An 11,023-nucleotide genomic window follows, 5' to 3' on the forward strand; every position below is an offset into this window, starting at 1 on the left:
CACCAGGGAAGCCCGGGGCCCACTCTTTTTACATTAAAGTATTTTATATCTTTGTTCAGAACACAGAATTTACATGGATTTTAATTATGGTAATTAATAATTGATGAAGTTTCGTGAGCAATTACTGTGTGCCGAGTGTGAATCCCTTTATATGATCCTCACAATTACCCAATGAGATATTATCTCCATTTATAGATTTTAAAAAATGAGGGCAGAGAGAGATGAACTAATCTACCCAGTCGCATGTTACTAAGCAATGATAAACAACCGGTCCCCTTTTGCCCCCAGAAAGATCTGGGCCCATTGCCAGGATTTATCCGCAGACCTGTGAGACTTCTCTGGTGAAGCCTGAAAAGCACAGGCCAAGATGATCTCACATTTTGAGATCACAGGTCCAGCTCCGGCACTCCTAAATCAGTTTTAGCTAAATCAGTGGATTAAGGTCATCCTCCGGGGTGCCCCTGGAGGATGAAAGGGGCTGGGGAGGCCTTGCGGGGTTTCTGGGGGTTCACCAAGTGGGGTTTCCGGGCCGCTCGGGCGCTCCTATTCGGCCCGAGAGCGGCCTCTGCCTGGGCTGCCGCTTCCCTCCCAGCCTGGGTGTTTCCAGCCGGCGTCGCCGGTACTTCCTCGTTCCCGCGCGCGCCCCAGGCTTAGCTCGCAACGCCCAGCGCCGGCGCTGCACAGGCGGGAGGGGGCCAGAGGGGAGATGTCGCAACCGTCTCCCTCCCTCTTTCCCCGCCTTGGCACTCAGTCACCTCCCAGATGAGCCCGCTCGCAGACGGCTGCGGGCCGCGGGGTGCCCGGCATGTCCCCTGAGTGCGCGCAGGCGGCGGGCATTGGGCCCGCGCTCAGCCTAGAGCGGGCCAACCGCACCCGCTTCCCGTTCTTCTCCGATGTCAAGGGCGACCACCGGTTGGTGCTGAGCGCCGTGGAGACTGTGGTGCTGGCACTCATCTTCGCGGTGTCGCTGCTGGGCAACGTGTGCGCCTTGGTGCTGGTAGCGCGCCGACGGCGCCGCGGCACCACAGCCAGCCTGGTGCTCAACCTTTTCTGCGCGGACCTGCTCTTCACCAGCGCCATCCCGCCCGTGCTGGCCGTGCGCTGGACAGAGGCCTGGCTGCTGGGCCCGGGTGCCTGCCACCTGCTCTTCTACGTGATGACCCTGAGCGGCAGCGTCACCATCCTGACTCTGGCGGCAGTCAGCTTGGAGCGCATGGTGTGCATCGTGCGCCTGCAGCGCGGCGTGCGGGGCACGGGGCGGCGGGCGCGGGCCGCGCTGCTCGTGCTTATCTGGGGCTACTCGGCGATCGCCGCGCTGCCCCTCTGTATCTTCTTCCGCGTCGTCCCGCAGCGGTTCTCCGGCGCCGACGAGGTGAGCGCCGGGGTGTGCACGCGGGGCAGGTGTCCGGGAAGGGCTGGCAGGCGGGTTGCGCCGGAAACGGTGATCTGGGATGGTCATTAATAAAAACAACAAAACAATAATAGGCCGTTTGCCGCATTTAATCGTTGTGTCACCGTGCGCGGCACTAAGTTGTATCTGTGAAATTTCACTATGGCCCTACGATGTAGATCTCATAAACGCCCTCCAAAATGTTGTTAAGTGGAGTCCCCGTAATGCCTGTAAAGTGCACTGACTATTGAGAGGTTAATGGAGTAAGGGGCTTAGCGGCCAGACAGACCGAACTAGGGGACCCGGAATGACTGATCCCATTATAGTAAATTCTGCTTTCTCGCAGTACTCTTATTATCACACCTATTTACAGATGAGGAAGCTAAGGTACACAGAGAGTAATTTGCTCAGAGTATCTCAGCCTTAGCGCGAGGAGGAGCTAAAATCGCGCTGAGCAGATTCAGGGCGGGCCGGATGAGGGTCCTGCTTTGAGAATCGCGGGCAGGTGTGTGTGAATGGGCGGGGGAGAAAGGGCTTTGGAGACCCAGAGACCCCGGACCTAGAGCTGCCTCTAGGGGGGCTGTGACTTCTCCTCCGGAGCCTCAGTTTTTCCAACTGCAAGACGGAAAGATTAGACTAGACCATGGGATCTTACCCTGGGAGCTTTGAATGAAGAGTGGCTTCAGAGTATCTTGGGCGCCCCAAATGTTCCGAAGATTACAGAGGCTGAGCCCATAAGCTTTATTCTGGGCACCGCACCCAGAGTTGTCATTAGGATCATTGCGGGGGTCCAGGGTCTAAAAAAGATTCTGCGCACAGTTCATGACATTGGCTCGAGGCTATTCCTGTCCCGCGGTACAGAATTGCGGGCGCAGGTTTGTTCTCTTTGCTGCCCTGAGGCGCCGCTGCAGGGTTTGCGCGCGGAGGTTCCCCCGGGACACCTGACCTGGACAGTGGCCAGCGGTTCTGGCTGTTATCCCGGTGTTAGGTTCTGTGGGCCTCGCGGGGAGGGCCAGGGACAGAGGTACGTACGCCCTACGGGACGGCGCGAGTCTCGAGGCTCAGCCTCCTGGAGTGTCTGCCCGAGGCTGGGTTCTCCGCCCCGTTCCTTTTCCCTACGGCGGGCGGCGGGTCTCTGGTTTTCTGGCCTTGGGACACGAAAGCTCAACCTTGGCCCTAGGAAGGAGTGTGGGGCCTCCCAGCAGAAATCATAGTCCCGAAGAGAGCCCTACGCAGTGACCAGAAGGGGTGGGAGGGCCGGGAGGGAGGGGGGAAGGCTTCTAGCTATGAAGGTGAACACAGGCTGACCAGGGGACGTGAACGCAGAAGTGGGCTTCTCTGGACGTTTCCCAGACTGGTCTCTCACACAGGCCTTTCACTGGGGAGAGAAGTCTGCATCCTGTGTGATATATATATATATATATATATATATATATATATATATCCCACTCCCAGGGCAATATATATATATATATTGTTTTTAACACAAATCAAACCAAAAAGTCTCTGGGGGGCTGGGATTCTGCCATCTGTCTTTTGATTTTTTTAAGTTATTCTCTCACTGAGTTACAGTGTTTCTGTATTTTTCACAGACTTGAGGGATTTCACAGAACTCAGGGAATTAAAAACACATAGAACATATCTTAAGGATATCTTATGTTTCCAGACAGGTATCTTTGTGCTTCCCCCTTTTACAACTGTTTTAGGTACACGCTTACTTAACTGGCAAATAACACTAAAAAAGGAGGCTCTTGTCACCTCCCAGCCAAAAACCCAGACTAAAACTTCTTGCTGACGTGGACACGGGGGTTGTTTGAGTGAGAAGGCCTTCGCACAGATGCAGGACCTTCCGTGCCTTGCCACTCTGTATTTTACCCCAGGTAGGGCATCTGTGGAGGTTGGAGCCCTACACAGCACTTCAGAATGACTACAGTTTTACTGTAAGGTGCTTCCGTGGAGATGTGTTGTGGTGGCCTTCCGGCAGTCCCCCTTGGGGCTGGGCGCACAAACCCCTCTTGTTTCAATGCAGAAACACCTCCTTGGTCTTAAGAGCCTTTGGAGAGGGATTTGGGGAAAGCCACTGGGAAAGAATGGGTCCGCACAACATCTCAGAAGATGAGGGGCCAGGTGAGCTGGCTGCAGGACCCCTGTTCCCTGAAATTATTAGTAGAGGTGGGGCTGGGGAGCTTGTAAGGAAAAACTGGGACAGTCCTTTCCAGCTCTCCATCCTCTGTCTTTTCCCCTACCTGCCCCTCAGCCCCCAACACACAGATATCCACACCTGCCAGTAAGCCAACAAACAGAAAACTCCTGGTTCCTCAAGGGCCATGACCTGAATAGGTAGGAAACATCTTACTTTATAGGTGGGTCAAGTGAGGCTCTGCAGTTAAAGAAATAAGTTGGAAAGAATGAGAAATGGCAGGGGGGAGGGGGTGGGGCCATTAAAAAAGAAGAGACAGAGGAGGATCTAGTCTAGACTGAATTGAGACTCACATTTAAAATTAGCAAATGCTTGATTTCTCAATCCTCTACTCCCAGCTTCCTGGCTGTAGATTCTGACTGCCCCTTCCTACTTGGACACTAAATATGCAGGTTTTGGATGGGGGGACATTTTCCTACCCAAACCACCAGCTGAGAGAACTAACTAAACCCAGATGCATGCTGGCTCCCTCCCCTCAAGGAGCACCAGCCAGGGAAACAGTGCCTCTCAGAGGTTTCTGTTTACCTGAGCTCCCCCCACAAAAAAACCCCCAAGAACATGATTACCTTTGTCCGTTTGGTCAGTGAGTACCAAGCAGTTAAGGTGACCAGACTCTCTCAAACTTAGATGAAATGATAGACAGGCTAGAAAATGCTAAATAATTTGGCTTTAGGAGTGCAGGCTTTGGAGTCAAATGTTCTGAGTGAATCCCATCTCTGCCATTTAGGAGCTGTGAGACAGAGGCAAGTGGTCTCATCTCTCTATACCTCACTTTCCTCATTTGCCAAATGGGCACAATAACAGTATTAGCCTTATAGGATTACTGTGGGGATGGAAGTTCAGTAAATGAGCTAACACGGGGCACATACACAGTTAAGCGCTCAAGAGTTGCCAGCTATTATTAGTTTCCTTATCTTTGGTTATAAATGTTTTAAACATTTTTCAAACAGTACAATTCTTCTGTTTGCGGTAACATAAAAGACCGCCATTTTAAGAGGGTGGACACATCCTAGCAACTTACACATCTCAGCCAGGTCAGCTCAGCCTGTGCCAGCGGGATTCCTGCCTGTGTATGCTGTGGCCCTGGTGGGGCGTGACCCTCATTGGCAGGTGGGGAGGACTGTCCACCCTGGTCAGAGTGTGCTGCCCATAGATTCTGCAAACACTTACTGAGCACCCCTCCCTCCTGCCCCCGCCGTGAGCCACACGACCAAGACACCGTCCTTCTCTTCAAGGAGGGGCATGTGAATCACGCAGATTCTGGTCCCAGACCCTGCACAATTCGGTAACCCCACAGTAACCCCATGAGTTGGTGTTCTCTTGTGTATTTTCTGAAGGAGAAGATGCCTGTAGTTACAGAGCGGACAAAGGATGGAACCAGAAGTTAGCTGGGGTCTGTCTTTTCCTCCTGGTGCCTCTCCCATGAGTTCACACTTCCGGAGGAGCACTTGGCCCCACTGCTGTGTCCTGCCCCAGTTTAATACCAGGCCGATAATGACGTCGTGTCCCTACTGAATGTGGATTGGCTGAGGAGACAAACAAGTTTGCTCACGTTTGTTAATATTAGAGGATACTTTTAAGATATAGGAAAGTAAGTCCATCTCTTGCCATGGGTATGTCCTTTCTTCTCTGCTGGGAAGCTGATAGGAGAGGAGTTATATTATATAACTAGGATTCCTAGTTCCTTGAAATGACTTTGAAGTCTTCCATTTTGTTTGAAGAGGTGGGGCAGGGAGAACTATTACAAAGGCGTCCCCAAGGGTATTCCAGGAAGAGTTATTAGAGAAGCTGACCGGAACCAGCTGGAATCAGGTGGCATTTGCAAATGAGTCAGCCAGTGCGGGGCGTGGTCAGCATTTGAGCAGTGCCTGTAGATACATGTCCCCCATCCGCAGGAAAGTCTTCCTGGAAAAGAATGAGTGACGTGGGGGACTGGAGGGACATCACAGGCAGAGGAGATAGCCAACAATGTTGGCAAGAGATGGTGCTGGTAGGGTGGGTGGGAGTCAACTAGAGAAGGGCCAGTTACACACCCTTTAGGGCGTTGGGACTTAGGAGGTGAGAGATGGCCTGGTCTGTGGTCTGTGGTCTGTGGGGGGAGGGGGAGCCGTGAGAATGAGCTTGTGGTGGGTTGGATAGCTATTAAGGCAGAACCTAGGAATTCCCTCTGAGTGGAGAGGGAAGAAGAAGGTGGAAGGCCAGCACTCAGGTATCTGACAGCTTGGAAAATGGCGGCTCTGTGCCTGGAGTTGATGATGCAGGAGGTGGAATCTTTGGGGTGGGACACTGGAGGCTAGAAGTGCCTGTGAGGCATCCTATAGAGATGCCCTCAGGGCAGTGGGGCCAGTCTGGGGTTCAGGAGAAGACTGGGCTGGAAAGAGGAGATTGCAACAGCATCTGCAAAAAGCCACTATGGAAATGGATGAGATTGCCAGGGAGAGATGGAGCTTGGGATGGGAATACCAGTCACGGTCAACCACACTTCACACCACTGTACGTGGCCTCCCATCTACATCCTTTCTGGTCCAGACACTGAGCTCCAGCTTCCCCATTCTCTCGACTGGAGCCCCGTCCTTCTAGGCACAGCTGACACAACCCCTCCTGGATGCCGCTTTCCCAGTGACTCCACAATCCCATCACCTGTAGCTCTCTGGGCTTGCCGCTGTGTATTGAAGTTTCCTAGTGCTTTTCTCCCTCCCTGACTGTAGCATAGCCTCCTTTCCCATCCTCACTGTGGCCTCACAGTGGCTCAGTCACCATGGCTTGAGTCAACGAGTGGTTGGACAAATAGATTAAAGGACACTGTCATCGGCTCAGCCAGCTCTGCTTCTGTAGCTCAGTAACAAAGCAGGCCCAGCACTTTTGGTTTTCAAATTTTCTTTTTATTTTTTTAATAAATTTATTTATTTTTATTTATTTATTTTTGGCTGTGTTGGGTCTTCGTTGCTGCGCGCGGGCTCTCTGTAGTTGCAGTGAGCGGGGGCTACTCTTTGTCGCAGTGCACGGGCTTCTCATTGCGGTGGCTTCTCTTGTTGCAGAGCACGGGCTCTAGGCGCGTGGGCGTCAGTAGCTGTGGCACGCAGGCTCAGTAGTTGTGGCGCACGGGCTTAGTTGCTCCTCGACATGTGGGGTCTTCCCAGACCAGGGCTCGAACCTGTGTCCCCTGCATTGGCAGGTGGATTCTTAATCACTGCGCCACCAGGGAAGCCCGACACTTAATTTTCTAGAGTATATCTTTCCAGTCTTTTCTATGCCCATGTGTGTGTGTGGATAGATACCTTTTTATTCGCACCTACACATTTTCTTCAACAATACGAGGCTAATGCAGGCAAATTATTTAAGGAACTATATTTTTGTTCCTAATGTAGAGGGAACACCTTGCTCTATCATTACACAGTCTTCTACAAAATCTTGTTAAGCCTGGAGAGGGTTGGGCAGGCATTCTGGAGAGGGTTTTCAGAAAGAGTTGGGGGCTCTTGGGGGTTTTAAGAAATGCTTCTGGGGTCATCTGTTTCTCTGCCCTCTCTCCCTGTATATTTTCCTATCACAAGCATAAGAATTAGAGACTAAGTCACACTCAGGGCTGGAATCTGTTTCTTCTGATTGCTGCTTCAGCATTTCTAATGATTTGTGTTGCCCACCCAATGTACTGGAATAAGGGGTCCCTGGTGGGTGGAGTTCTGAGTACAAGCATAGGCTACCTGGATTTCCCAAAGAGCTGTGGTCACCGCACTGTCAATATTCAGAAGATCCTTGAGAGACACAAATTTCTTTCCAATCACCAAAATGTAGAAAGCTCTAATAAACTTTCTTCCATCAGGTGTGCACAGTGATGGTGGGGATGAAGGAACAAGTTTTTAGAATGTCCAGTGCATTTGTAAACCGTCTAAACAAAACAGGAAAAGGAAGCAACATTCTCACCCCCAGCACCCCCTCAGGGTACAAATATAACTAGAGCATTCTTCCCTGCCTGACTTGCCTTAGCGTTTTTGGGAGGTTCCGGGATATCCTTTCTAACCACTCAGCTCTTTGGAGATGATTAAAAAGGACTACATCTTTAGTGTTTTAGACTATTATTTTAGGAGGAAATTTCTAAGCTTTAGCTTCCTCCTCTGTGTAATGGGAAAAAATAACTATGCGTTTCAATAAGGTTGTGATGAACATTCAATGAGATAATGTATGTAAAGTGCTTCCTGGCAGAGAATAAATGCTCAGTGAATTTTAGATACTGAATAGGAAAAGGAGTGATTATTTGACTCTGTTTTGAGTTTGACCATGCAATTATGATACTCGTTGGGAAATGATAAAAATTCTTTGCCTTTGCTTAGTATAGCATTCAATAAATATTGGTTAAATGAATGAATGAATGAATGATGCTATGAATAATGATACTACTTCTGGATTGTGGTTAAGATGCCTTGTCCACCAGAAATCAATAATGTGGTCTTTTTACACAGAATGTGCTCTTAAAAAATCTGTTCTATGTGTCCAGAAGTGTGTAGGGCTCTTGTTTTCTAAAGAGTTTTGTCCTATAGTCAAGCAGGTGCTGGAGATTTGTGTTTGGGAGGATAAATAGATGTCTTCTTGTCATTGACCTATTTGTTCATTGGAAAAAATTGTTGCAGCAGCTTAGTAACTATCCAGTGAGGTCGAGGAACATGTTTCAGGGTTTGTAGTTAGTGTCAAACATTTGAATTCAACGCAACATAGTGACAGCAGCAAGGTCACAAACCTGCATGCTCTTCTGCCCCATCCGGTGGTTTTACATCTTGATGGCCGGGGCTGCACCTTCACTCTGGGGCTGTCGCATTCTCCCCTGGAGGAGAGGCACACCTCGCTCCTGGTTTTATATGTTTGCGTGTAGCACATCACTTCCAATCTATGTAAACTTTCAGGGGTCAGATTTTTCCCCTGTAAAATGAAGGTCTTGGAAGAGAAGGCTCAAGGGCTGTTTGCAGCTCAGCCCAGGGAAGTGGAAAGAGCACTGGACCTGGAGCCATGCCTGGGAACTGACTCTAGGTCTTCCCAGCCTGGAACCCTGAGGCCCACGTGCCTCCCCTGGAGAATGGGAATAATAATTATGGTGATTCTGAGGGTCAGAGGGGACTGACTTGTAAGTGGGGTTGTGTGGGCAGTGGAAGGGAGTCTGGAGTTTCTTGTCATACCAGTTGTATAACAGCAAAACACAACAGGGTAACACAACATTGTAACAGTGCAGGTAACCCCACCTGGGGCTGAGCTCAAGGCCAAATAAGAAGCCAGCATTAAATGACATTCTCTTCCTTTTTGTAACTAGGAAATTCCGATTTGCACGCTGGTTTGGCCCAGCCTTGCCGGAGAAATCTCCTGGGATGTATCATTTGTTACTTTGAACTTCTTGGTACCAGGACTGCTTATTGTGATCAGTTACTCCAAAATTTTACAGGTATGTTTGCTTCAAGCGCCGTGGCTGAACTTCATTCAGGCTTGGGGTATTTCAGATGAACCTTAGCATTTCCAAGTCCAAATTTACCTTAGAATTCGCACCAGCCCAATCCTGGTTCACTGCCCAGATCCATGCCTCTGCACCGCTGAGGGACCAAAGTTTGGTCTTTTTAAAAAAGTTATATCTATGTGATTGTTATTATTATCATTTGTTTTTGCTGATCACTAAAGTAATACAAGCTCATTATAAAAAATTAAAGACATAGAAATGTGTAACACAGATACTAAAAATCTGGTCTACCCCCACCGTTGACAATTTAAAGTACATTTTTTCAGGTTATTTTTCTTATAAATTTATATATATATATACATATTTCTATTCAATGTATGTGTATGTATATCTGTGTACATATAAACACATATACGTATATATATGTGTGTGTATATATATAATGAACCATATAAAATGGTCAGCTATAAAGTATTAACTATTACCATGGTTCAACCCAATGTTTTTATTTCAGATTTGAGATAATGCTATCTGCTTTGTAACTTCCTTTTTTTGATTAGCACTGTATCATAACATCCTTCCATATCGGTTCCTATATCTCTGCCTTATTATTTCTAATGGCTTCATGGTTCTCCATCATAGAGTTGTGACATAATTTATTTTATGGGCTTTTGGGTTGTGTCCATTGTTTCCCCATCACAAACAGCAGTGTGGTGATAAAGAATGTACACTTTTAAAAACTTTTATTGAAGTACAATATAAATACAGAAAAGCACACCCAGCATACACAACACAGCTCACAAATTGACCACACTCCCAGAAACAGCTCCCAGAAACAGAACGAGAAACAGAGCATACGAGAAGCCCCTCCTCTATCCCTCTAATTGCTACCCCCCACTCCCAGGGCATGTGCATTGCAAAAGTGCATTGAAACAGGAAATGATCTCTACCTTCAATGTGACTATGTACAGGGACATAAAAGCGACTTGCCAGCCTCTTTCTTACTCCTTGAGGCAGCATATTTGCATGCGAGGTGCTGGCCCAGGCAAATGGCATCTACATGTGTTCATGCTCATTGTAGAAGGTTTAATGCGAAACCTTTGAGTCCTCTCCGAGTTTCATCGTTGTTGAATCTTGGTTTTATAGCATATAATGGGTCATATGGCGAATGAGCAGGTTGAAGTGGGGCCCTTAGGTCCTGCTTGCTGTCTGACCACTTTTATGGCCCTTTTGTTGTAGCTAAAGATCTGTGACCTTCTTAGATGCTTTAGAACCCAAAGCCAGGCCAACCTCCAAACGAGTCTTCTAATCTCTGGATCCTGTGTGAGGCGCCCCTCCCCCCCACCCCACCCCTGTGTTAGTCCCTAGACTCTTCCCCACCAGTTGACTTGTGACCTGTTTAAGTGACGTCCCACCTGGGGCTTGTTTAAGGGTATGAGGCAGATTCAGGCCTGGAGCTGAGGTCTGTAAAGTGCTTGCAGTGGGAGCCTGGCATGTGTAAATGCTATGTAAGAGTTAGTTACTATCATTATGTTAAAGGAAAAGGGAGGGAAAAAGGAAGAGAAATGGAGAATGAATTTTTAAAAAATTATTTAACAAATATTTATATGGTGTTTACAATGTGTCAGGAATTCATTTAATCCTAACCAGAATTACAGATGAGGAAACCAAGGCACAGAGAGGTTAAGTAACTTATGAAAGGTCACACAGCTCATAAGCAGCAGTATCACGACTTAAACCCAGGCAGTCTGGTTCCAGAGTCCCAACACTTTAATTCCTCACATTTGTTAAGAATTTGCTCTGGGCTTCCCTGGTGGCACAGTGGTTGCGAGTCCGCCTGTCGATGCAGGGGACACGGGTTCATGCCCCAGTCCGGGAAGATCCCACATGCCGCGGAGCAGCTGGGCCCGTGAGCCATGGCCGCTGAGCCTGCGCGTCTGGAACCTGTGCTCCACAACGGGAGAGGCCACAACAGTGAGAGGCCCGCATACCACAAAAA

At 48.8% G+C, this 11,023-nt stretch overlaps 1 protein-coding gene across 2 annotated transcripts in view; it reads left to right on the forward strand.

Moving 5' to 3' along the window:
• The first annotated feature begins 700 nt into the window (after positions 1 to 700).
• FFAR4 (free fatty acid receptor 4) overlaps positions 701 to 11,023 on the forward strand; it is a 20,751-nt gene continuing 10,428 nt past the window's right edge. The window contains exons 1-2 of one of the 2 annotated variants that reach the window (XM_055081119.1): positions 701 to 1,372; positions 8,887 to 9,015. In XM_055081119.1, coding sequence (XP_054937094.1) covers positions 806 to 1,372; positions 8,887 to 9,015 — 696 coding nt within the window. In that variant the 5' untranslated portion in view covers positions 701 to 805. The remainder of the gene's footprint in view (positions 1,373 to 8,886; positions 9,016 to 11,023) is intronic. The other variant, XM_007107125.3, reaches the window with a different exon arrangement.

This window comes from Physeter macrocephalus, chromosome 20 (genome assembly GCF_002837175.3).
Source record: "Physeter macrocephalus isolate SW-GA chromosome 20, ASM283717v5, whole genome shotgun sequence".
Lineage (NCBI taxonomy): Eukaryota > Metazoa > Chordata > Mammalia > Artiodactyla > Physeteridae > Physeter > Physeter macrocephalus.